The sequence below is a fragment of the Podarcis muralis genome, chromosome Z (assembly GCF_964188315.1).
Source record: "Podarcis muralis chromosome Z, rPodMur119.hap1.1, whole genome shotgun sequence".
In the NCBI taxonomy this organism is placed as follows: domain Eukaryota; kingdom Metazoa; phylum Chordata; class Lepidosauria; order Squamata; family Lacertidae; genus Podarcis; species Podarcis muralis.
The window spans coordinates 8,770,613-8,797,828 of NC_135673.1; the positions used below are offsets into that span (position 1 = coordinate 8,770,613).

At 45.5% G+C, this 27,216-nt stretch overlaps 1 protein-coding gene across 5 annotated transcripts in view; it reads left to right on the top strand.

The window, feature by feature from the left end:
• AKNA (AT-hook transcription factor) overlaps positions 1-27,216 on the top strand; it is a 62,257-nt gene that overhangs the window by 21,833 nt on the left and 13,208 nt on the right. For all 5 annotated transcript variants that reach the window (XM_077922148.1, XM_077922151.1, XM_077922152.1 and 2 more), the window contains exons 3-15: positions 193-1,379; positions 3,419-3,493; positions 8,136-8,292; positions 9,838-9,992; positions 11,901-11,960; positions 13,698-13,825; positions 15,184-15,403; positions 16,872-17,029; positions 17,795-17,974; positions 20,095-20,380; positions 21,606-21,712; positions 22,531-22,766; positions 24,395-24,548. In XM_077922148.1, coding sequence (XP_077778274.1) covers positions 193-1,379; positions 3,419-3,493; positions 8,136-8,292; positions 9,838-9,992; positions 11,901-11,960; positions 13,698-13,825; positions 15,184-15,403; positions 16,872-17,029; positions 17,795-17,974; positions 20,095-20,380; positions 21,606-21,712; positions 22,531-22,766; positions 24,395-24,548 — 3,103 coding nt within the window. The remainder of the gene's footprint in view (positions 1-192; positions 1,380-3,418; positions 3,494-8,135; positions 8,293-9,837; positions 9,993-11,900; positions 11,961-13,697; positions 13,826-15,183; positions 15,404-16,871; positions 17,030-17,794; positions 17,975-20,094; positions 20,381-21,605; positions 21,713-22,530; positions 22,767-24,394; positions 24,549-27,216) is intronic.

Genomic DNA, 27,216 nt, shown 5'->3' on the forward strand with positions numbered 1-27,216 from the left:
GATGAGGAAAGGATCTAAAGGCCTTCCTGAAATTTTGGTAAAGTCGTGAGGTCTTAAATGGAATTACTCTGAGCTCCTGGAAGGGGTCTAGGACTTTTAATCTAATTTAGTATTTTAATGCCTGCCTTCTGCATTAAGCTACATGATCAAAAGTAGGATATATTTAAGTATTCTCTTCTTACTTCCCCACAGAACATCTAGAGGACAATGATCAAGGTCCGATTTCCTACTGGCATCCACAGAGAGACCAACTTTTGGGTGCCCCAGAAGATGACCAGGATCCAGGCAGCTCCCAAGATCTGGAGAAACAAGCAGGGGAGTTGGATGCTAGCAGTGAGGGAGAGACCTACCCAGAGCTCTCATATGAGGTCCAGTACGGCTCAGAGTATAGCACCAGTCCTGAGGCACTGAGAGACCCGCAGGCCTTGTACAAGAGCAGCAAATCCTACAGTTTTATCTCAGAAGGTGGAGAAGAGTTTTCTGATAACTCCAACCTCAGTGCCTCTCCTTCCAGGCCTCCTCTGGAATGCACCCTCTTGAAAACAGATGCCTATGAGCTTGGCAAGACTCAGAAGTTTCCAGAGGAAATGGCACTTCCTTCCCCATCAAGGAGAAGTCCTCATGGCAGCTCTTTTGGGGGTTCCATGGGCAGCAGTCATAGCCCCTCGTTTGTAGACCATGTTCCAATTTTTTCCAGCATTGAGGCTGAGACCTTACCAGAATCCTCCTTTATAGAGAACCTGGGCCACCCTAAGGAAGGTGTTGACAAGGTGGTTGCCACTGCTGGCAGAGCCAGAACAACTCAATGTTTTCCTTTAGCCACTGTTAAACCGAAGAAGCTTCTGGAACCAAGCAGGGCAATGGAAACATCTCACACCCTGAGGCAAGTTGGCTACCAGCAGCTGGAAAAGGTATGGAAGCTGAAAACAGATGTTCCTCATGGACTGCCATCCAAATTCAAAAGGCAGTCCAGGTCACTGAGCCCACAGGGAAGAGCTGCCTGGAAAAGGGTAGGAGAGTCCAGTTTGAGCAAGCCTGTCCAAGAAAGTAGTCCAGTAAACCTGGCAACAACTGACACTTTGCAGTATGGCCGAGGGCAGCTCAACTACCCGCTTCCAGATCTGTCCAAAGTGGAGCCTCGAGTGAAGTTTCCAAAGAACGCACAAAGCTACCATCCACCCCGGGGGAAGACCCCCCCAGCGAGGACCAATGAATCTGGGAAGCCAGTGGTCTTCAAGTCTCCTGCTGAGATTGTCCGCGAGGTGCTGTTGAGCAGTGGGGAAGGGTCTGTGCAGAAATGTCAAGACCCCACCATTTCTGTCATTCCCGAAGAACTCAAATCCCCAAGACAAGCTACAGTGCTGGTGCATCAACTTCAGGTAATAGCTTCAGTGTCTATTGTGAAAGTTCTGAAGCCACACATTGACTTACTTCTTATTCAGGCAGATGGCCTGTGTCTGAGCTTGTATCCCTTAAGAATGTAAGAAGAGCCCTGGGATCAGGTCAAAGGGAGCCCATCTAGTCCAACACCCTGTTCTCACAGTGGCCAGCCAGATACCCCAATGGGGAGCCCACAAGCAGGAGCTGAACACAACAGTGTTCTCCCAAATTGTAATTTCCAGGAACTGGTAGGTATTCAGAGAAAGACTGCCTCTGACCGTAGACGTAGAACATAGCCATTGGGGTAATTTCAAATTGTTTGACACTCTCCTCCATTTTCTTAGCTACTTGCTGTCCAGTCATGGAATTTGCATGGGTTGCAACCAATGTTAGAGTAGATATATTGATAGCCTTGTCCTCTATGAATTTGGCTAATCCTCCTTTAAAGCCATTCAAGTTAGTGGTCATCACTACATCTTCCAGAATCAAATTCCATAGAGTTGTATCCAACTAAGTATCACTCAGAGCCCCAAGAAGCCAGAATAATTCTTGTTAGCTGTAAGGGGACAGGAAATCCCAGATAAAGTAAAAAAAAAAAACACATCTTCCTTTACGCAACAGCTACAGGAAGGGTACTATGTACTACGTACTATGTACACACTAAAATGTGGAAGGAGCGGAAAATTCCGCCCAAAGACCAGTGGTTGCTTAAACTAATAGAATATGTAAAATTAGCCACAATGATGGCCAAAATAAGAACTTCAAAGGGAAAAACAGTATTGAGCAAGTGGGAACAACTTTAAAAAGAAACTGTGTAAATATAATTTTACAAGTAGGGTTAAGCATATGAACACCAGTAAGCATAACAAAGAGTGAAAGATAGAGACGGGAAGGTTTGGAAAACTTTAAGAGTTGCAAAAAATCAAAGTGATTGGGTTAGGGCATCAAGGGAAGATAGGTTGGGAAGTCCAGGCAAGAAGGGCTAGGAGATGATGTATGTAACTGGGATAACTATAACTGATCGTTATTTGCACAATTTTTTAAAAAAAGTTTCACTCTGAGTAACTCAGTCGTGTACACTAATTTCAATATACCTACTCTAACATTGGATGCAACCCATGCAGATTCCATGACTGGATAGGTAAAGGTAAAGCGACCCCTGACCATTAGGTCCAGTCGTGACCGACTCTGGGGTTGCGGCGCTCATCTCGCTTTATTGGCCTAGGGAGCCGGCGTACAGCTTCCGGGTCATGTGGCCAGCATGACTAAGCCGCTTCTGGCGAGCCAGAGCAGCGCACGGAAACGCCGTTTACCTTCCCGCCAGAGTGGTACCTATTTATCTACTTGCACTATTGTGCGTTCGAACTGCTAGGTTGGCAGGAGCAGGGACCAAGCAACGGGAGCTCAACCCGTCGCGGGGATTCAAACCCACTCGCGTCCGTGGAGGAGGGTGTCAAACAATTTGAAATTATTGGGTGATCCTCTATACAGAACTCATCACATCTAGACATCCAACATGTGGGGAGAGGAGTGGGTGAACACTGTTCTCCATGAAATGCTAGTTTTCTTTGCGTCGGGATCTTTTTTATTTTTATTATATGGAAGAGCATTTAGGAATGCAGGCCATCTGTCATCTGGCATGGTACAGTATTAGACATTAGTTCACCACCACAGGAAGAGCTAGGCCATGCCATGGGTAACTGAAAATAAAGGAGCCCTAGGATCTGTAAAACTACCATCTTGCCAATCCTGTCCCAACGAAAAGGAGATGCTGCAGAAATGATGCAACATGTGCCAGTTTGCATTTCTTTGACATGATTTCTTTTCCTTTTTTTGTGGGGCGGACGAAGGAGTTATGAGCATTCATCAGACTGTGCTGTGAACATCGCTTCCAACTCTACAGTTCTATGGTTCTTATATTATTAACTGTTAACCAGTCAGCCTGGGCTCCTGTCATTGGGGGCTCCTGTCATTGGGGTTGACTGGAACTCTAAAATATGAACCTAACAGATGCCAAATGCCTTTCTTCTTTTTTTAGGAGGACTACCACAAACTGCTGACAAAGTATGCTGAAGCTGAGAACACCATTGACCGGCTACGGCTGGGTGCAAAGGTAGGATGTCTCCAGCTTGTTTGAGGACCTAGCACTGTCCTTCATCCAACTGTATTCTGTCATGCTAGATTTCTGTGTGTAGGACAGGAATGGGGAGCTGGATCTGGTGAGCAGGCTGGATTCCTACCTCTCAACCATCATCTCCCTCTCCCACAGCAGTGGAGACTGGCCTATTAGGGAGAATGAAGCACTGTGCCACCAACCTCAGTCTGCTCTCAGCCATCCTCCACCTGCCTGCCTTCTTAGTTACAACCAGTCATGGGGATGGCACTGAATGTCAGGTTCCTCCTCCATCTTGGTGTTGCCCTTTGTTGAGCTTAGCAGGGAGCCTAGAACCAGTCAGCTCCACCTCTCATTGGCTCTGGCTCATCTCACCTCTGACTCCACCTGCCATTGGTCTCCCCACACTGTTGTTCTCCCTGCCTTCCACCCTACCAGAACTAATGGGCACCACCTCCCACTGCCCTGTGGACCAAATCTGGAAGGTGATGGGGCCACTTACCCATCAATCACCTGGCGTCACAATGACATCAGGTGTCCCATTTTCCTTTGCCTGCATGGTTTGGCATTAAACAATGCAGGCAAAGGTACAGCAATTTATAACTTCCTGTGATCACAGTGGCGCCTGCAAACTCCACTTTTTAACCCAGCTGCTGATTAGGCAGATGGTGCACTGATGATCAGCAATTTGGATGTCTTCAAAGAGGATTAGACAGGTTCATGGATGATAAAGCTAGCAGTGGTTCCTAGCCACAATGCCTGTGCTCTGCCACCATTGTTGGAGACACTAGACCTCTGAACACTAGTTGCTTAGAATCACGTGAGGAGGGCTGTGACACTCAGGCCCTGCTTGCAGGTTTTGCACAGGCATATGTCTGTGGAAGGACAGATCGTGAAGCTGAGGCTCCAATACTTTGGTCACCTCATGAGAAGAGAAGACTCCCTAGAAAAGACCCTGATGTTGGGAAAGATGGAGGGCACAAGGAGAAGGGGACGACAGAGGATGAGATGGTTAGACAGTGTTCTCGAAGCTACAAACATGAGTTTGACCAAACTGCGGGAGGCAGTGGAAGACAGGAGTGCCTGGCGTGCTCTGGTCCAGGGGGTCACAAAGAGTCGGACACGACTAAATGACAAAACAACAACAACAACATGTCTGGCCATTGTGAGCACAGGATCCTGGACTAGATGGGACACAGGCCTGATCTAGCAACCAGGCTCTTCTTAGCAAGGCCACCCCCCCCTTTATGGGGGGGAGGGTCTGTTTAAAGGAGAGAATAGGAATCATTATGTTTTGTTTTCTGTTTTTTTTAAGATACACCCCACCCCCCACACAAGCACTTTTGGTTCCAGGTTCCTGTTTGTGTCAGTGAGTCAGGCAGCCTGGCCTCTGCTTGAGCAGGAATGTGAGAATACGAGAACGTGCCTAAAAGATGAGCAGCTCAGGGTTGCAACAGGTTTTCCCCCACCCACCCCTTTCCTGTATCTTAAGAGCTGCGTCTTTTCAAACCACAGCCCAGCAGAAGCAACCACCACGGCAGCTACTCAGAAAGAGGAAGGAAGATGTGGGACATTAATTAAAAGAAGTCTTAAGAACATGAATGGCTTTAAAGTAGGGTTGGAGAAATTCAAGTCTTATTAGCTGCTGGTCACCATGATGGTTGTGCTTGTGCCTCCGTGGTCAGTTGCTAGAAATCACAGGAGGGGAGAGTGCTGCTGTGCAGGTTTCCCACAGTCATATGAATGGCCACTGTGAAAACAGGATGCTGAACTAGATAGCCATTGGCCTGATCCAACAGGCTCTTATATTATTATGCTATGTTCTTAACAAAAGAAATATATCTGCTGGGTCAGGTCAATGGATGATATAATCAGCATTCTGCTTCCAGAAGTGGTTAGCCCAATGTTTAAGAGAAGGCCACTGGCAGGGCAACTCTCCTTTCTAGTTGTAGTTGTTTTGTCTTTGATACTCTGGGTAAAGCACTACAGGATTTGGAGGCTCTGTTTGGCTTTCATGCAGAAAACCAGTTAGGGATGAGGGGTAAAATTGTTTGGCTTGCATTATCTTATCTTAATTTGACCTTCCCAAATCAACATGCAAAGGTAGAATTGTGGCTATCTTTCAAACTTCTCACTCCTCCAAATTTTGCAATGCAATTCCCCAGCTAAAAAGTGCATGAGGAAAGAGGGAAGTTTGTTCACCAAAGCCTTTATTAGTCAAAATGACAAACAAGTGTGCATTCTATATGGAGAAATTGCTTGCAGAAAATGTGTATGAGGCAAAATTGCATCCAAAAATATGTAAAATAGATGCATTTATTACCCTGATCTCTAAGCAAGATAGTGACTTAACAAAGACTAAAAATTACAGATCTATTTCTTTATTGAACTATGATTATAAACTATTTGCTACAATTTTAGCTAACAGACTAAAAAGGACATTGACTGAGTCAGTCCACAGAGACCAAGCTGGTTTTTTATCAGGCCATCAAATGAAGGACAAAATAAGAAACGTAATTAATCTAATAGAGCATTTGGAAGAAAGAAATGAAAAGCAGACCACACTAATCTTTTTAGATGCAGAGAAAGCCTTTGATAATATTTCATGGTCATTCATGATTAAGGTATTAGAGAAAATGGAATAGGTAATCCTTTCCTTTCTGTTGGGGATAATTAAGACTGAAATCTCCAGGTGTCGGAAAAGGTTATGTATGCAACAACAGTGGCTTGTGTTTTGTTAGCCCCAAAATGGAAAATGAGCGAGGTCACAATCAAAGAAGATTGGCAACTTGCAGACTTAACATATAGAATAAGAGAACAAGAAGAGCATACATTTAAAGAAGACTGGAAAACGTTTATTGAATATATGGAAAATAATTGTGTACCATTGAAAACACTGGCAGTATTAATATAAATTCAACAGTGTAAATAAGTTTTGATGGATGTGATAATAGAAGACCGATTGGTATAGTTTTTGTAAAATATACAGGAATAGAAGATATGCAAAATGAACCATGGAAAGAGAAGAAGGGAAGTCATTGACATCTTAAGTATGTAAAATATTTATCGAAAATTGTAAAATAGACAATTTAATAAAAATCATATTGAAAACCAACCCCCCCCCCCCAAATACGTAAAATAGGAGAAATTGGAAAATGTACATATTTGCTTTTAAATAAATTGCAGTAATTGCAAACTGAACTGGAGATGGGGTAAGCTGAAGATTGAAAAATGAGAGAAACTAAAACTGACAGACATGTCTATTCCTGTTGCTGATAGCTGTTGATGCATCTAACATCTCCATGAATTTAACAAATCCCTTTTTAAACCTCTTCCAAAAGTGACTGCCATCAGTATTCTGGCTCAGATGTAGAGGACACCACCAGTAAATTCTCACCCAGCCTTGTGGCTCAGTATACAGGGGCATTTAGACAAATAGTGAAGCTTATAGTGAGTCAGACCATTGGTCCAGCTAGCTCAGTGCTGCCTACACTGACTGGCAGCAGCTCTCCAGGGTTTCAGACAGAGAGCTTCTCCCTCCTCTACCTGGAGGTACAGGAGATTGATGTTGGGACCTTCTGCATGCACAGCAGATGCTCTACCACTGTGTTACAGTCTCTCCCTAAAAGGAAAACACTTCTTTGGAAACTAGATTATAACTGAATGTGCATGAGAGGTATAGTAGAATGGATTTCCAGGTCTGTGGTTCACAGAGGGGTATGTGGGAGGAGTTTGAGAGAGAGGCATACTGCACAGATGGCAAGGATTAATGAAATCCAGCTTTAGTCCCCGCCAACTGAAAATAAGTGAGCAAGGGTGATGGAGCGAGGAGATAAGGGATTTTCCTCAGCCCCCAGAGCTGTTTGTGAATGGGTAATCAGAGATGAGCTCATACGGCCTTCCTGAGCAATTTTATTTTGACTCTGGCAACATCAGAAGTTGCTTTCTATCAGATAAGGCTATTTGTTTATCTAGCGTGGTATTGTCTAATGGCAATGGCTCTCCAGCTTTTAAGGAAGGGCTGTAGCTCAGGGGAGGGGAGTGGGTAGAGCATCTGCATTGTATGTGGAAGGTACCTGGTTCAATGTCCAGCATCTTCACTTAGGGCTGTGAAAGACTCTGCTGCCTGAAACCCTGGAGAGTCCCTGCCAGTCAGTGTAGACAGTACTGGGCTCAAGCAATGAAGAGCCTGTTTTCCATAGCTTTCTGACTGATCCTTTTTAACTGGAGATGTCACAGATTAAAATGGGGGTCTTCTGCATGTGCTCTAAAAGCAGCGCTACAGTCTGGGATGTACTCTGTACATGTTCAGAGGAACTGTATCAGTTCTTCAAATAACCACTGACATTTAAATAGAGAAAGCCACCCCACACCTGATTTCCACCTCTTGATTAAGTCAGGGCAATGGACATCAATGCTATGACCATTCATTGTCCAGCCTTGGTAGGCAAAGTGAGTCCCAGGGACTGAAGGTACTTCATGGGGAAGAGGCCATCCGCAGTTCAGGTGGAGCTCCATGCAGATCTAGCACCTCTTCATAGCTCTTCCCTCCTCACCCTTCCCTCCTCACCCTTCCCAGCACCCCTGTGTTTCAAAATCATATTTGGATTGAATAGCCCCATGGATTTCTTCTGCCTCTCAGGTGCGGCTGTACTATGACCCTCCAAAACCCAGCCATGGGGTCCAAATGGGGACTGTGGCTCAGGCCTCCAAGGTCATAACCTTCAGCATCCCTCAGGCCAGGACAGCTGAGGTCACAGGGAGCTCTAGCTCAGCACCGGATGCGGCTTGGAATGAAGGTAAGGTCTGAGAAACCTGTGCAGCATCCTTTGGAAGAAATAACATTTGTAGGAGGTTCACTTTAGGACAAACAGTAAGGTTTGGATGAATATTGGCTAGATCTCTGATGCTGGTAGCTAAATATGGTCCCATCCCCCCAAGCCCAGCCTCTATCCCAAACTACAATCATTTGATGAACTTGCTTAGATCAGTGGTGAGTAATGTAAAGGTAAAGGATCCCTGGACTGTTAAGTCCAGTCAAAGGTGACTATGGGGGTGTGGCGTTCATCTCACTTCAGACCGAGAGAGCCAGTGTTTGTCCACAGACAGCTTTCCGGGTCACGCGGCCAGCATCACTAAACCGCTTCTGGCACAATGGAACACCATGACAGAAGCCAGAGTGCTCGGAAACGCCATTTACCTTCCTGCTGCAGCGGTACCTATTTATCTACTTGCACTGTTATGCTTTAGAATTGCTAGGTAGGCAGGAGCTGGGACAGAGCAAAGGGTGAGTTCCAATGGCTCTCTAGTTGTTGTTAGATTCCAGTTCCTAACTGCCCCAGCAAGAAGGGCAAGTGTTTGGGATGAAGGGAGTTTTAGCCCAACGATATGTAGAAAGCATCATGTTGGCTACCCCTGCTCTACCTTAGCTGAGCCAGCAGAATAGCAGGCCCTTGAAACTGAGGTGTGCAAGGACCAAGCTCCAGGTTCCTGATATGGTTCTCAGAACTATCCCTAGGCCACATCCCTCAGCTGATCTGTGCCTTCCTTGAGTGTTTTTGTCTGGCTGGAATGTGTTCTTCAACCCTGATAGTGCTTTTTGGGTAGAGGATAGTGGTGGAGGTCCATAGAAACTAGCCTACCGCACAAAGGTGATTTTACTGTTTACTGACATGTACTATTCCACCCACTTTTGCCTCTGACCCCACCTATCACTAGTATGTGGCCCCCACAAGGTGGTCCAGAAGGGAATGTGGCCCTCAGGTTCAAAAAGATTCCTCATCCCTGGCTTAGATGCCCAAGCAGTTCTGTGTACCTTGGGATCCTTCCTATATTTTATCTTGGCTGGTTTTTTGTTGCTTTCTCACTAGCCCTGAAGACCATCTCCTTTCTCAATATGTCAGTTCCTATAGACTACTAATAAATTCATTCTTGTGAGTGTGGATCCTGGTGTAGCCAAAACACAAGAGTGAGGTTAGAGTGAGGTTTTGGTGTAGCCAAAACACAAGAGTGAGGTTAGTAGCAGTCTTATGGGAACTCCAAGCTTTGCAGAAGTGCACAAAGGAGAACAAACTTTATTCAAATAAGAAAAGGGGGGTGCACACCCAACAGTGCAATAAGAAGTGAGCATGCTCAGTATCCACAAAATGTCGACTGAATTGTGTGGGTGGGAGAAATATTAAAGCGGGAAAGAAAGTAATGGATTGGAGTAGTCTGGAAGAGAACATGGCTAGCTAGACTGTCTCCTCCCCGCCTTCCCCATTCCTTAAGCAGCTCTGATGGGTAAGATCTTGCCAGATTCGTTTATCTCAATGCATAAAAGTTTTTGTCTCCTTAAATTGCAGGATTTTCTGGCCCTCAAGCAGCCTCCTTTCCTCTTCCCAACTCCATGGGTTTGGGCAATCCAGCAGCAGATGGCTTCACCTCCACATCAACACCTTTTGCAGGAGATCACTTGACACACCTGTTGGCTTCCCAAGCTAGCAAATTCCAGACTCAGGCAAGTTCACAGCTTAAGAGCCAGCAAACTGTTTTGAAGTGCATGCCTGTGTGTGACTATTTGCTTCCCTCTGAATCTTTGTGCAAGCAATGCACACAATTCAGTGCTATTTTTCTAGAAAAAGAGGTGCCGGAACTCACCATGAACGCCTCTCTTATTCTCTTATAGTGGCAATGGCATCCACCTAAGAGGAGCTGGAACTGAGTTCCGGCAAGTTCCAGCTGAAATAACCCTGCACACACCCATCCAATTCAGTGTTTTAGAACTGTAGTCTCTCTTAAATAACAGCCCCCTTTAGTTACTGTTGCAAAACTGATATGCACACACACTCTCAGTTTCATCTGCTCACCATCCATCAATAACAACAGAATCCCACTTAAGAGAGGGAGGAGAGTTGGATTCTTAGTGTGGCATTGGTTTGTTGTGCTGGTTTGGTTGCTAATTGGTGATGGGATCCAATTAGCCTTGTTTCTTTAGTTAGCACAGTTGATGGCATTTAAAAGGAAGGGAGAAAGTGAGTGCTGTTAGGGAATAATGAGCTTACTACAGGTGTTGTTATGAGTTGGGAAGGTGTCTTCACAGGTTGTTTTTCACCCAGTTTGTTGGTGCCAAGACCAGCTGGTGGTTTTTGCACTTTGTAAGGTAAAGGTAAAGGTAAAGAGACCCCTGACCATTTGGTCCAGTCGTGAGCGACTCTGGAGTTGCGGTGCTCATCTCACTTTATTGGCCGAGGGAGCCGGCGTACAGCTTCCGAGTCATGTGGCCAGCATGACTAAGCCGCTTCTGGCAAACAAGAGCAGCGCATGGAAATGCCGTTTGCACTTTGTAGGGCTGTGCAATAAATCACCATATCGTTGAATACGGTATTGAAATAACATAGTGGTAAGTGTTTCAACAAGGCAATATACCAGTGAACAAAAGGTGGAGATTTAACAGCTTCCCAGGGAGTAGCTCAGCTGAACCATACTTTACAGATACTTTACAGATACTTTGCAGGCATGGTGTCTCCAGCTTTGTTTGCTCTTTCCCTCCTTCCTTCTAAATGATAATAAATCACACAAACCAGCAAACTCTGTCAGCTTCACTAGTATCTTTCCACTTAGAGCTCAGCTAATTATGCAGAACCTGCTAACTATTAAAAGCAAAAGCAAAAGCAAAATTGTGACAAAGCATATTAATCCAGTTCAGTTGCACAAGCATACATTTCAGTTTGCAACTGAATCCTCACAAAATACTAACAGTATGGAGGTGACTTTATGTTTTCACCTAGAGCAGGGGTCAGCAAACTTTTTCAGCAGGGGGCCAGTCCCCTGTCCCTCAGACCTTGTGGGGGGCCACACTATTTTTTTGGGGGGGGGATGATGCAAGAGCCCCACGAGCCCCGCTGGCTGCTTACAAGCGGCAGGGGTTGGCAGCGGCAGAGGGATGATGAGCGGTGCGCGAAAGGGCTCAGGAGAGGGGCTGCATAAAATGGTGGCCGCTTGAGCGCTGCTGCTGCTGCTGGCACCGACAAAGCCCAGCCCCCTTCCTCCTCTAGGCAGGGCGGGAAGAAGCCAGGAGGAGGGAGGGAGACGATGACAACGACGACACCGTGTGAGGGAGAGGGAAAGAGCATGTGCGCTGGTGATCCACACGGTGATACCCAAACTGTCCACGGGCCGGATCCAGAAGGCAATTGGGCCTGATCTGGCCCACGGGCCTTAGTTTGCCTACCCATGACCTAGAGGCTTTGGGTAACAGGCCTAAGTATGGCACAGGTTCTGGAGGAGATTAAGTTGATTAAGGAAGGTGGGGGAATCACCCAAATGGAGATTGTGTAGCAAAAGAACAGTAGCAGCCCCCCCCTCAAGGTGGCATTACTGGCTCTTAAGCAGGATATGATGAAATGTTCTGAATGCTCTTATTTAGGTGGAAAATTTGGAGGAGCTAATTCGAACAAGGAAGTTGCCACTTCAAGACCAGCTAAAGGTACCACAATCATTTTCTCGAATTAATGTTGCAACTTTTTCTTTTTTAAATGCGATTTGTATTAAAGTTTTTCATAATACATAAAATAGGTAAAGGTAAAGGTACCCCTGCCCATTCGGGCCAGTCTTGCCAGACTCTAGGGTTGTGTGCTCATCTCACTCTATAGGCCGGGAGCCAGCGCTGTCCGCAGACACTTCCGGGTCACGTGGCCAGCGTGACAAGCTCCATCTGGCGAGCCAGTGCAGCACACGGAACGCCATTTACCTTCCCGCTGGTAAGCGGTCCCTATTTATCTACTTGCACTTAAGGGTGCTTTCGAACTGCTAGGTTGGCAGGCGCTGGGACCGGACGACGGGAGCGCGCCCCGCCACGGGGATTTGAACCGCCGACCATGCGATCGGCAAGTCCTAGGCGCTGAGGTTTTACCCACAGCACCACCCGCGTCCCATGGTTACCAAAAAACAAATGGAATAAGTGGAATACAGAGTCCTTTCTTAGAAGGTCATTCTTAGCCCCTACCACCCATAGAGCACAGTAGCTCCTCCCAGTTCTCACCTGGGATCTTTTCTTTCTCTTCCCAGCCTCTCACCCTGGGAGACCGACATTTCCCTGTTGCTCACCCAGGATCCTCCAACAACCATTTACCACCCCTATGAGTTTACAGTCTATGGACCTTAATAAAAGTCCCTGACATGGGACTTCAAAGAGAACCAACAAAAGAAAGAAAAGGAACAATAAGAAGAAAGAAGAGAGAGGGATGGAGAGAGAGGGAGATCAATAAAATAAAAAAGACAAACAAACAAAATAAAAATAAAAATTAGAGAAAGATTTTAAAAACTTCTGATTTTCTATCTGCCGCTTACATAAAAAAAGAAAAATATATATGATTATTTAAGACATTCAGTTCATGCCTACACCCATCTTCTTCACCTTGAAATTGCAGAAATGGTAACAAGTTGGTTGCAATATGATCAGCTTAATGAGGCATTCGAATTGAATAAGAGGAATGGTTTTGCAATGCACACCTCTCAGTTAGAAAGATACCTGCTAGACGAGGGTAGTCAACCTTTTTATACCTACTGCCCACTAATGCATCTTTCTTGATGGTAAAATTTCCTTACCCTCTACCAGTGCTTGATAGAAGGAGGATTCAGCTTGTGCTGTAGAACCCCCTACTGCCCACCTATAATCCTGAAACGCCTTCTAGTGGGCAGTAGGGACCAGGTTGACAACCCCTGTGCTAGACAATAACAATAAATTGCTGTCTAAAATGTGTTTTTGTATTGTAAACCACCCTGTGATCTTCAGATGAAGGGTGGTACATGAGTGGTGGTGGTGGTGGTGGTGGTGATGTAAATAAATAAATTTCCAGGGTGCTGAGAGCTGTTAGCAAACTCCTATTTCCCTCACAAAGCTACACCTTCAAGAGTGGTTTAAGAATCCCACTTTGCAGGAAACTTTGGGAAGTGTAGCTCTCTGAGTGGCATAAGGTGTCTTTCAGGAGGGCAACATCTGTCTGAAAGCTTCATCCTGGGAGAATGCCTGAAATAATTTACTACAAGGTGATTTTTGTTGGTTCCATTATCAATGAAAGTAGAAACTTATCCATATTTCTGCATTGCTAGAGTGCCATTTCCCATCAAAAGGATACAGTTAGAGTCAACACAGCTGTGGTACTCGGGAGTCAACAAGTCACTCAAAATCCCCTGCCTCTTTCAACCTTGCTTTCCATTGTAGGGGTTCGCAAGACTAAAGGAAGCCCAGGATGCCTTGGAGCAGACATATCTACAGGCTCGAGGTGAATGCAGGCAGTTGCAGAACCATCAAGAACCTGCAGGGGCAATAGGAGACTTTGATTCTGATCGGTATGTATATAAAGTGGTACCTTGGTTCTCAAACGCCTTGGTACTCAAATGCTTTGGTTCTCAAACGCCAAAAAACCAGAAGTAAGTGTTTCAGTTTTCAAACATTTTTCGGAAGCTGAACATCCGATGCAGCTGTCAGCTATTGTTTCCAAGGCGCCTGCACCAATCAGAAGCTGCGCCTTGGTTTTTGGACATTTTGGAAGTCAAACGGACTTCTGAAATGGATTAAGTTTGGCGCTTTTGTTTTTGCTATTTATTTTGCGTTTTTATTTTTGAGGCTTTTAATTTGTTTTTGTGACTATGTGGAACCCAGTTCAGCTACTGACTGATTGATTGTGTGACTGTGGAAATGGATAAAAGGCCCCCCCCCCCTTCAAACAATAACTATAATCAGTGCAGGTAAGATTTTTTATATATATCTACAATACTGTCTTATTTATTTTATAGTACAGTACATTGATTATTGCTTTCATTTCATGGATGAATCGTATCGTTAGATAGTAAAATTCATGTTAGATTGCTGTTTTAGGGGTTGTTTTTAAAAGTCTGGAACAGATTACAGTGGTACCTCAGGTTACAGACGCTTCAGGTTACAGACTCTGCTAACCCAGAAATAGTACCTCGAGTTAAGAACTTTGTTTCAGGATGAGAACAGAAATCGTGCGGTAGCAGCATGGCGGCAGTGGGAGGTCCTATTAGCTAAAGTGGTACTGCAGGTTAAGAACAATTACAGGTTAAGAACAGACCTCCAGAACGAATTAACTTCTTAACCCGAGGTACCACTGTAATCCATTTTGCATTACTTTCTATGGGAAAGCATGTCTTGGTTTTGGAACACTTTGGTTTTGGAACAGACTTCCGGAACGGTTTAAGTTTGAGAACCAAGGTACCATTGTATTGCACAAGTTGATTGAGCAAGGATTTCAGGCATGGAGTCTCTCCCAGCCCTACCTGGAGATACTGGGGGTTGAACCTGAGGTCGTCTTCATACAGTCCTGGGTTGGTAGGAAAAGTGGGAACTAAATATGAGGAGGAGACAGTGTGCTGACAGACTTTTGGATTAGACCCCTTGGGAGCTGTTGCCAGTCAATTTAGAGCAGGGGTAGCCAAGGCAGCATCACCCAGAGGTGGTTGTTGGACTACAAGCCCCATCATTTTTGAACACTGGCCATGCTACTGCATGGGGTAGATGGGAGTTGTAGTCCAGCAACACCCGGAGAGCGTCACTTTCCCTACCTGTGATACAGGAAGTACTAAGCATTATAGAGCAATAGCCTGACTTCTGTACTCCTATTCCCTGAGCTATATTGCTGTTCTAGCTTCTCTCATCTTTGCTAACTCATTTTAACACTTTCCAGAGCAGTGGAAGGACAGATATTCCAACTGGAGATGCGCTTGGAGGAGCTGAAGGAAAGGATTGACCAGGCAATGTGGGACCAGCCAGTTGCACAGAGCAGCGTTGAGGCACCTGATTCATCTCCTGCCTGTTTTCCAGCTCAGGCATCCGAGTCGCAGATGAGGTCGCCGACTCCATCTCTTCAAGCCCCAGTCCCGGCAGTCTGCACTCCATACCCTGAGGTCACATGCAATTACTTCAAGGTTTTCCAAAGCGAGGAATGGCATATCTAAAGGATATTTTGATAGATAGATTGATTTGATTATATTTCTATGCTGCTTTTCATTCAGAGGTATCTCAAAGTGGATTACAAGCAATAGAGCAATAACATGATAGGACATAATAGAAGATCACAAACACAGCATAAATCATATGGAATAATTAACAAATCATCAGTGAAACAATTAGTCTATAAAACACTGTTAACAAGTCAACAACTAAGAAATAAACTAAACATCACAATTAAAGCCAAAGTAATATTTGAGATACAGGAGTGTGTTTAAAGGTTTCTTTGTGCACCAATCTGAAAGTTTTTTTATACCGTGGATTTATTGGTATTACTCTGGAGCCCTTTACAAGGCTACATATATTACAAAGCATGAAATGGCTTGTATCTCCTATCTGGCCTGTGGGACGCTCTCTCTAGGCCAGGGCCAGATGACACATGAGGCAGGCTGAGGAAGCTGCCTCAGATGTGGAAGCCCAAATACAGGGATTCCAACTTGCATAAAATATTGGAGAGGCCCAGATAAGCCCTGCTTCACATATTGATCACAAGACGTGTTGCAAACACACCATTTGAATGGCAGTGCTCATCAACTTGTGGGGGGCAGCCCTTTCAAATCTTTTATTGTGGAATGGGGTCTAAGGGACCTTAGCCACTAGGGGTTGGCTTCTGTGCCCAAGAGACAGCACCCCCACAAGTGCCCCACCCATCATACTGCCTCCACCACTGGTGAAGAGGCAGTGTTGGCTTTTCCGGCAAGATTTCATGTGCTCTATGAGATTTCTCAAGATCTCACCAGAAGCTGCCATGTCTACTGCTGCTTTATGGGCACCACCACGCCACCCAGGAAAGGGAGGTTTTGGTAGGAGTGGGGCAGGACAGTGGCAGTATGGGGGGGGGCACCTCCCTGTTTCACTTCAGGTAGTAAAAAGGGAAGAGTTGTATTAAGTAGTGGGTGGACATAGCAGACGACCCAGAGATTTCTCCAAGTAGTTCTTTATAAGTAAGCTGGAACTGAACTGAGCAGTAAACAGCTCAGCCGGCCTGCTTTTATAGGCAGCCAGCTGTCAACAATATAACAACAACAGCCCAAGGTTTCCCACCTAAATTAACCTAGATGGACCTGAGTTAAAACTATATACACAATGCCCCCTGATGGCCAGGGTGAGAACTTCAATACAGCTGTGTCAGGCCATGCAGTAGGCCATGCTTCCATGGCAACCATCTAGTGACTGGCGCCCACAGCACTTTCTCAAAATTCAAAATGCACCCACTAGTCCTCCATAAAGGTCACCAACCTCTATTCTAGACTGACAGTGATTTAAATTGTTCAACATTTTATACCAATTGCCAAATTCTTTTGGAGGGGGTGTGGCTTTGCTTTCATTTGGGCCTTGCTCATGCCTTGACTCTCTGCTCCTCAGACCCCCTTCCCCACGAATGGCCGCAGCCAAGCCCAGCTGGCCTTGGAAGTGAACTCCATCAGTGATGAGACTGGAGAAGAGGGAGAAAGCAGCCTTCCGGAACCACTCCGGCACATGCAAGCCCAGGTGGAAAAGGACTTTGATCACCTCCTGGACCAGTAAGTGTATGAGTTTTGTATATATGGGGTGAGTGTCTTTTTGATGTCGGAGAAAGACACCCCCCCCCAGTCCTTCGATAATCTTTTGAAGATTTACAGCCTTTTCACTCTTTAAATAAAAATGATCTCTGCATCATGCTGTTGTTCTAGCATGGTAGAATGTATTCCTTTGGATTTCTGAACAAATTGATCGTTGCTGTGATGTTTTCTTCTCTAGGACCCCATTTTTGCTATACTTTTAAATCAGTATTATGCCCCTCCCAATAACTGTGCTCTTCTGCAAAGAATCCTGGGAATTGTAGTTTGTGCTTAAAGTCCTTAGGAGGCCCCCCGGTCCCCTCAGAGCTACAGTTCCCAGAGTTTCTGGAAAGGTGAATTGATTGTTAAACTACTTTGAGAACTGTAGTACTGTGAGGTGGAACAGAGGTCTCCTTAGACCTCTCTGCCCCCTTAACAAACTACAGCTCCCAAGATTCTTTGGCAGGAGCCATGACTGTTTAAAGTGTTAAGGTGCTGCTTTAAATGTATAGTGTAGATGAAACCTATATCTCTACTTTGAATGGTTGGTTGATATATTGGGTTGCTTCCAGTGAAGTTCTACTCAGAGTAGACCCATTGAAGTGAATGTACCTAAGTTAATCATGTCCATCAATTCAAATGGGCCTACTCTTAGTAGGACTGGCAGCGACTAATATTCAGTGTCAGTTCATCTGGTTTCAGAAGGCTGACAGACCCAAGCTTAACCTATGGTCTCTTGTCCCACAGCTACAACAGCTTCAAATCTTTGCCAGAGGCTCTGAGCTTGGAACAGCTGCACCTGGACAGTCATTACTCACGCCCAGATGAAGCAGACGGTACAGCCATAATGGATGTTGGGACAAAGGAAGGCTCCCACTGGGTGGTGTCTAAAGCTAGCAAGACCTCTTGCAGGCCTTCAACCTTGCAGTAAGTCATCCAGGAGAAGAAACCACACTTCAGCTATGCCCTAATTATTTCATGGGTCAGGGACCTGTGGCCCTCCAGATGTTGGATTGTGAGGAATGTTGCTCATCCCTCAACATTGGCCATGCTTACTGCAACTGATGGGAGTCCAACAGCATCAGGAGGGCACCACATCAGCTCTCTTTATCTGTCCTGAACCTTCCAGCAGTCAGCTTCATCTTAAGCATCCAATGAAGCTTAATGGTTTCAGAATTAACCTGAAACCGTTCTTAACCTGAGGTACCACTTTAGCTAATGGGGCCTCCCGCTGCCGCCGCACGATTTCTGTTCTCATCCTGAAGCAAAGTTCTTAACCCGAGGTACTATTTCTGGGTTAGTGGAGTCTGTAACCTGAAGCGTCTGTAACCTGAGGTACCACTGTAGTGCGTGGACATAGCAGACGACCCAGAGATTTCTCCAAGTAGTTCTTTATAAGTAAGTTGCAACTGAACCGAACAGCAAACAGCTCAGCCATCCTGCTTTTATAGGCAGCTGGCTGTCAACATGGTAACAACAACAGCCCAGGGTTTCCCACCTAAATTAACTTATATGGACCTGAGGGGAAACTATATACACAATTCCCCCTGGTGGCCAGAGTGAGAACTTCAATACATAACAGCTTTACAAGAGGATCAGACAAAGTCATGGAAGACAAAGCTATCAACAGCTACTAGCAATGATGGCCATGTTTTGCCTCCACTGTTGGGGGCAGTATGCCTCTGAATGCAAGTTGCAGGGAATTGCAGGAGAGCAGAATTGCACTCATGTCTTGCTTGTGGGCTTCCCACAGGCTTCTGGTTGGCCACTGGGAGGGCAGGATCCTGGACTAGATGGGCTATTGGCCTGATCCAGCAGGGTTCTTATGTCCTTAACTGCCTCTGGTCTAACCACTCTGCACATTGCCTTGAAAATATTGGTGGGAGACCTTTCACAGACCACCATGATGCCTGCAAACATTCTGGGATGTGACTAAACTTAGAAGCAGGGATGCTTGCTTTTCCAACAAAGATGCCTTTGCTTTCTCTCCCTCTTTCTTTCCCAGACTTGGACAAAGGAGCTTTTTATTTTTGGCTATTTTTATTTTCAGTTCTTTCTACTCGATAGGGCTGAGTTGGCAGGGCAGATGCAGGGGCGGGGACTGTGGGAGCAGGAAAAAGGAGAAACCGAAGGAAATAGGGGAGTGGGGGAAGGGGACGAATTTGATGGGAAGGAAGTGAATGTGAAGCCTGGAATCACATGGATTGAAAAGGAAGGGAGAGGTAAATGCATATGAAATCTCTTTCTCCTTTCCTTTCCTTTCCTTTCCTTTCCTTTCCTTTCCTTTCCTTTCCTTTCCTTTCCTTTCCTTTCCTTTCCTTTCCTTGCATGTGTGCAAGATGCCCATGGCTGCAGCTTGTAGCTTCCCTGCTTATGTAAAACATAGTGCCTGCCTCTACAACCCATGCAGAAAGACAGCTTCGTCATATGAGCACATGAAAGCACAGTTCCTACTTTAGAAGTCTGGGAATGAAGGGCCTTCTTAGTCTCTGGGTTCTGACAGGAACAGACTCTCATAGCCTGGCTTGAAAAGCTCTTGCAGCAGGTTTGGATTACTCCTTCTCTTCCCAGATCCCCAGGTGGGGATTTTAAAAAAGTGATGTTGCTAACTCCTAAATGTGTGGTGGCTGGGGAGGTTAATCGACCTTCTTCTCCAGGATGAATGTTCAATAAGAAAACCATCTGAACATGCCCTAGGTCAAGGGTTGCAAGTTCTTCATCCCTGACTTAGCAGCTGCCATCTTGAATGTTGGACTTTTCAACAGCCACTGACATCTTCTGTGTTCCTTTTACCTGAGCTACATTCTTGAAACTGCTGAGAGATTACCTTGGAAGTAGGGGCAGTCCAGAATGTGAAAGGCTGTTGACAGCAAGGCGTTCGTATGTTACTTTCTCCAGAAGCCTTTATTTGTTTTGTTTCTTTAAAGTGAAGCTGTACCTTTGTTCAGAGATCTGCAAAACTAGAATGTGGCCGGAATAGGTCAGACAACCCATTAGCCTCTGCTGAGTCCCCCTTCTCTCTCTTCCTGCTCCCCCATTTCTAATAGGCAGCCCCAACAGATGGAACCTTCTGAGCAGCTTTTGAGGAAGTCCCAGCAGGAAGTACCTGACCAGACCAGCTGCTCACCATCCATCCAGCAGGAGGAGGAGCCAGTTCCTCAGGGTTCAGTTGAACAAAAATGTCCATCGACTCCAGTTCCAAAGGCCTCATCATCTAGGAGGCAGCAGAAGCACCTGTCTCCACAGAGCAGCATGGTCAGTGTGGCAGGCAGTGCTGCTTCTGAACACATAGCCAAGAAGTCCCCCCAGAAGACAAACACAGGATTGCCTGAGGTAAGCATTGGTTAGTGGGGAGGGGCTGTCACAATGGAGCAGGGGGAGAAAACATTTTTCACCATGAGGGCCATCCTCCTTTTGGGACTTTCTGGGAGCCATGTGCCAGGGGGTGGGACCCAGAGTGTGGGAAGAATCTGGGACCTGGTGTCCTCCACGTTTTATTGAGATTTGACTCCCATCATCACCAGCCAGCAAGCCAAGAGAAATGAGTCCCTGGCCCAGTGACCAGGTATGGTGGGAGTGCTACTTCTTAAGAGCAGAGCAGGGGGAAGAACCTGTGGTCCTTCAGACATCATTGGATTACAGCTCCCATCATCCCTGACCATTGGCCATGCTGGCTGAGGTTGACAGCAGCTGGAGTACAGAAATATATGGAGAGCAACTGCATCCGCATCTCTGCTCGGGGGCCAATGAAAGCCCTGAGAAGCAGCTCTCCTCTGCTTGGAGATAGGATTGGAGAAAGAGGTTTGGGACTGGGCAGGCCTCATTATGTTCTGGATGTTATGAACAGGAGCACAATGAAACTAGGAGGCTGAAGTAATTTGGGAATGGTGCAACTTGAGTCCAAATTAAACCAATTTTAGGAGCCCCTGTTCTGAATAGAGATGGGAGGGATCTTGCCTGTCCTTGCTTGTGACCCATGGAGTGAAACATACAGCCCATATGCCATGTATTCTAAGCTGAACCTAGCTCACAAATTTGTTTTGAGGATAAATATTGGGGTGGAGATGTCCTCAGCTTCGTGAAGGAAATAACAAATAAAAATGTTTATATATATCCTTTGTTGCCTCAAAATAGGGTTCTTTTTGAGGAAATTCAGGCAATCATTTAACCGCCTCAAGGATAAGGTATATTTTTCAGCCTGTGGGCCACATTCATTTCTGGGCAGCCTTCCAGGGGCCGCATGCCTGTGATTGCCTGAGTTGGTGGCAAATGTGGGTGGAACAAAGGAAGTAACTTTTCCCCTTGTACAGTACACTATTTTATACTTACTCACTCACATAACTCTCTTGATTTTCCATTCAGGCAAGCCAGGGGCACTATTAAAATCCAAGGACATGTCCCAGCCAGGAAAAACACCCAAGAAGGATGCAAATATGGGCCCATCAGGGAGTGGGGGTGGCATCAGAAGAGTCCTGAGGGCCAAGTAGAAAGGCTTGGAGGACTGCATTCAGCCCCTGGACTTGACGTTCCCCACATCTTCTTTTTCCCTCTCTTGCAGAATTTACGCCTTGTTTCCCCAGAGACAGACAGTGGATTTGTGGGATCAGAAGCCAGCAGGGTGTCCCCGTTGGCACAAATGCCAAAGCACTATACATCCAAGTTTAGGTATGAACCCTCCCTCCCTTCTTTTCCTATGAGCTGTGTTAATTCCCATAATTCTGTCCCTGAGTTGGCAGTGAACAGGAGGAAGTATATAGAAGATACCTGAAGGCAAAAAGTGGGTGAAACCAGGAACTGGGTGGACATCCAGCAATATTCAGATAAAGGAAAGTGTGGTTGGAAAACCTGAGCATGAAAATGACCAAATTGATTGCAACCTTTGAAGCTGTTGGAAGTTCATTTGTGTTGGGATATTTGACCTCTTGTATCAGCTTTAGTTTGACTTACAGCAGAATCAGATTGCAATTCTAGACTTGCACACTTGGGAGTATGGCCAGCTGAACCCATTGGGGCTTCCTCTTGAGTAGACATGAATAGCATGGGTCAGGATTCTATGGTCTTGCAGGTATCATTGGACTCCTACCATCATCCTTGATCACTATCATGCTGACTGGGGCTGAAGGAAGTTAGGGTCCAAGGACATTTGGCTCTCCTCCTCTGCACTATTTTTTATTAGTAGTATTGCTATTATTTCATTGACTTTTTATCCCATCCTTGCTTAGGAGCCAAGGAAAGTTATAGAACATTATAAAAGACCCATGTCTTCACAGTCATTAAAACAGTTAAAACTACATCTCTTAAAAGCCGCTTTGTAGAAGAAGTCCCTCAAAAAGAAGGGTACACTTTTTAAAATAAAAATAGCCTGCAGAATGTCCCAGGTTCAGTCCCCAGTATTTCTAGATAGCGCTGGGAAAGCTGAGCTAGAAGGACACAGAGATCTGACATGTATAAAACAACTTTCTGTGTTCCCTTTTCTTGTCAAGGTCCCACAGCATGCTGGGAAATTCAACCTCTGTTGATGTAGACTTCCAAGAAGAATCTCTAAGGAAAGCGCCTGTCACATTGGAATCATTGGAAACAGACAGGTCACCCAGGCACACACAATCAGACAATGGGATGCAGAGACAAGGCCTCTCCAAAGGAAGACCTTTCCAGCTTAACTCCCCTACCAGGTGGACCAACAGCATTGCCAGTGAGATGGAGCCAGGCATGGATAGTGGTGAGCTAAAAGCAATTAATTGCTTTGAGCAGGAATGCCAGGTCATGTGCCTTTTCTTATTTGAGGTCTTTCCTAACATTCTGCCCCTCAGTGCCTTGCTAGCTGCACTACCCAGAACATTCACTCACATAAAGCTCTAGCACATGCACACACATGCAGCCTGGCCAGGCTGTACCACCTTACTGTACCTGGATCCCTGAAACACCTTGCAAAGATCAAACAACACCCCTGAATCATGGACCTTTTACAAGGCCTAGTGCTGGGTCAGTTTCAACATGCTGCAACATGTATTTGTTCTGTGCCATCCTAAGCACATAGGGACGCAGGTGGTGTTGTGATCCAAACCACAGAGCCTAGGGCTTGCCGATCGGAAGGTCGGCGGTTCGAATCCCCGTGACGGGGTGAGCTCCCGTTGCTCGGTCCCTGCTCCTGCCAACCTAGCAGTTTGAAAGCACACCAAAAAGTGCAAGTAGATAAATAGGTACTGCTCCAGCAGGAAGGTAAACAGCATTTCTGTGCGCTGCTCTGGTTCGCCAGAAACGGCTTGGTCATGCTGGCCACATGACCCAGAAAAACTGTCTGCGGACAAACGTCGGCTCCCTTGGCCAGTAAAACGAGATGAGTGCCACAACCCCAGAGTCGTTCATGACTGGACTTAACTGTCAGGGGTCCTTTACCTTTCTTTCTTTCTTTCTTTCTTTCTTTCTTTCTTTCTTTCTTTAAATCCTAAGCACTTTCCTCGCTCCCTGCATCCAGTTGTAGGGAAAGAGAGTTTGTCAAGAGTGGTGAGCACTGGAGACTTTGTGATGCACATGTTGGCTAGTAATCAGCTCTTGGAGTCACAGGGGAAATGCTTGTACGGGTGAAGGTGCCATTGCATGCACCTGCCTTGCATGCAGAAGATCCCAGGCTCATTCCTTAGCATCTCCAGGTAGGGCTGGGAGAGAGACCCATGTATGAAGCCCTGGAGACCTGCTGCCAATCAGTATAGGCAATACTTAGCTAGATGGACTAATGATCTGGCTCTATATAATGCAGTTTCCAAAGTGGAAAGATCCATGATTCATGCATTGCTGTGATTCCTGGATTGCAGAGGAGTTGTTGTTGTTTTATTAAGTTATTAAACTTACTAGTCTCTTATCCCCCCAAAGTGCCCAGGTGACTTACAGCAGGTGTGCGCATGCACACACACAACCATAACGGAAGAAAAAAGAGAGGAAGGGTCATTCAATACATCACTATATCATCTAGCATAACATTTATGAAAAAACAAAAGCACACCCACCATATAATTAATAACAGACAATATTAACCATGTATAAATAATAAACAAATAATACTCCCACCCACTAATTAGCAGATAAGCAACTGTTTTCCCCCTTTTAAACTCCCCTCCCCACCCAGAAGTCTAGAATCAGGCCAGCTGCTGCAAACCAACAGTGGGTGGGCCCCACATCCTCAACCCAGGGATGGTCCTGCTCCTCTCCTCTGCCTTTGCTAGGCAAAGCAGGAAAAGGTTGCTTTGCAGTTCACCCAGCTACTGCTTATCTTCTGCTGCTACCGGTGGCCCTTGGAGGTCCCTTCTAACCCTATGATTCTATGATGTGTTTCTGGCTTTTTCTCACCAGCTCACACAGACTCTGAGGCCGAGGCCCAGGCAAGACTTGACACTTACAATATGCCTCCTGATGAAGCAAGACATTCTCCTAGCTCCTCTGCCGTTTCGCTGCCCCCAGACCAGACTCATGACTACAGTCTCCTTGACACTCGCGTGCACCGAGCGTAAGTTTCCTCTTTGGAATGGTGGGAGCCCTGGGTGAGAAACACAATAGATCATAGATGAGGAACCTCAGGCCAAGGTGGCCGAGGCAGTCCCTCAGACCACTTTGTCTGGCCCTCAGAACTCTCCCCAGACCACTGGGTGATGGTGCTTTGTACCTTCCTCAAGTCTTTTGGGCAAACTGGAAGGTGTCCATGAACTCCTACAGTGCTCCTCACTTCCCTTCATGGAGGATGGAGGGGGGATGTTCAAAGGAAAAAAAGCCATCTGAATAAAGCTAAAATCAGCATTCATTGCTCTGCCCACTTTTTGCTTCGGGTCCTTGGACATCACTATTATGTGGCCCCTGAAAGGTTGCCTGGAAGGGAGTGCAGCCCTCAAGGTGAAAAAGCTTCCCCTCCCCTGGTCTGCACTAACTGGCAGCAAACCTCCAGGTTTTTGGGTCAGTCCCTTCCAGCCTTGCCCAGAGATACCAGGGACTGAGCCTTCTGTGTGCAAAGCAGATGTTCCACCACTGAGCTACGGCCCTTTCCTCCAGAGGAGAAGGCATCAATTTTAACCCTTTTTAGGGGAACATTTTCTCCATGCTCTGGCAAGCTTGCATTCAGCTACCAGCCTGGGAGCTTTCCATCATTCTTAAGAGCTAACTCCTGGGGCACCGGAAACGTGGAAAGAAGCATTCATCACATTGATACCTAAGTCAGAAACTGAAAAGACCCAGCTTAAGAACTACCGTCCCATCTCACTCCTGAATGTGGATTACAAAATATTTGCAGACATTTTGGCAAATAGACTTAAAAAGGTACTAAATGAAGTAATTCATAAGGACCAAGCAGGCTTTCTCCCTGGCAGACATATGTTTGATAACACCAGGAACATTATTGACATCTTGGAGTTTTTGCAGACCAAGAGGAACACAAGGGCGGTTCTAATCTTTATTGATGCGGAGAAAGCATTTGACAACATTTCTTGGATGTTTATGAAGAAAAACTTGGCAGGGATGGGAGTGGGGCGGGGGTTTGAAAATGGAATAGAAGCAATTTATTCAGAGCAAAAAGCAAAACTGATAGTGAATAATGTGGTGACGGAGGAATTTAAAATTGAAAAAGGGACACGACAGGGGTGCCCTCTATCCCCTCTTTTATTTATTTCAGTCCTGGAGGTGTTGCTGAATATGATTAGGCAGGACCGGTTGGTACAAGGAATAGAGGTTGGAGTGAAACAATATAAACTGAAAGCTTTCGCAGATGACCTAGTTTTAACATTACAGGAGCCAGAATCTAGTACAAAAAGAGTTTTAGAACTTATCTCTGAGTTTGGTCGGGTGGCGGGATTTAAGTTGAACAAGCAAAAAACCAAGGTTTTGGCTAAGAATTTGACATTTACAGAAACAGAGGGGTATCAGAAAGAAACAGAGTTAAGTGTGGTTAAAAAAGTGAAATACCTAGGGGTGTATTTGTCTGCTAGGAACTTGAATTTATTTAAAGATAACTATGAAAAATGTTGGTCGGAAATCAAAAAAGATTTGGAAATTTGGTCAAGATTGAAACTCACCTTGTCAGGTCGAATTGCAGCTATAAAGATGAATGTCTTGCCGAAAATGTTATTTCTGTTTCAAGCCCTACAGATCGTGGACAGAGTGGAATGTTTTGGAAAATGGCAGAAGGACATATCTAGGTTTGTCTGGCAGGGCAAAAAGCCCCGAATAAAATTTAAAATACTAACTGACTTGAAAGATAGAGGGGGGTTTGCCCTGCCGGACCTGAGGTTGCATTATGAAGCTGCAGCCTTCTGCTGGCTGAAGGATTGGTTTCTGCTGGAGAACACTGATGTCCTAGATCTGGAAGGGTTTGACAATGTCTTTGGTTGGCATGCATATTTGTGGTACGACAAGGTGAAAGCTCATAAATTGTTTAAAAACCATATTGTCAGAAAAGCAATTTTTGCCGTCTGGATGAAATACAAAGACCTATTAGAAGGTAAGACCCCGAGGTGGCTATCACCGGTGGAGGCCAAGGCTCGAAAAAGACCCAATATGGAGGCCTATTGGCCAAAATATTGGGAATTAATTGAAAGAACTGGAGACAATTGGAAGCTGCAGAGCCAGGATAATTTAAAAAGTAAGGTGCGAGACTGGCTACATTATGCTCAAATTCAAGAGGTATTTAAAATGGATAAAAAAGTTGGTTTCCAGGTGGAAAAATCGAAACTAGAGACAGAACTGTTAGAGCCAAAGACTAAGGTACTTTCAAGAATGTATAATTTGCTGCTTAAATGGAACACACAGGATGAGACAGTTAAATCTGCCATGATAAAATGGGCACAGGATGTTGGGCACAACATTATGGCTGAGGACTGGGAAAAGTTATGGAGCACCGGTATGAAGTTTACGGCATGTAGTGCCTTGAAAGAGAATATTATGAAAATGGTATACCGGTGGTACATGACCCCAGTCAAGTTAGCTAAGATATACCACCTGTCTGATAATAAATGTTGGAAATGTAAAGAGGCAGAAGGGACATTCTTTCACCTCTGGTGGACCTGTCCAAAAGTGAAGGCCTTCTGGGAAATGATTTACAATGAACTGAAAAAGGTATTTAGATATACCTTTCCTAAGAAACCGGAAGCCTTCCTTCTGGGCATGGTGGGCCGGAAGGTGTTAAAGAAGGA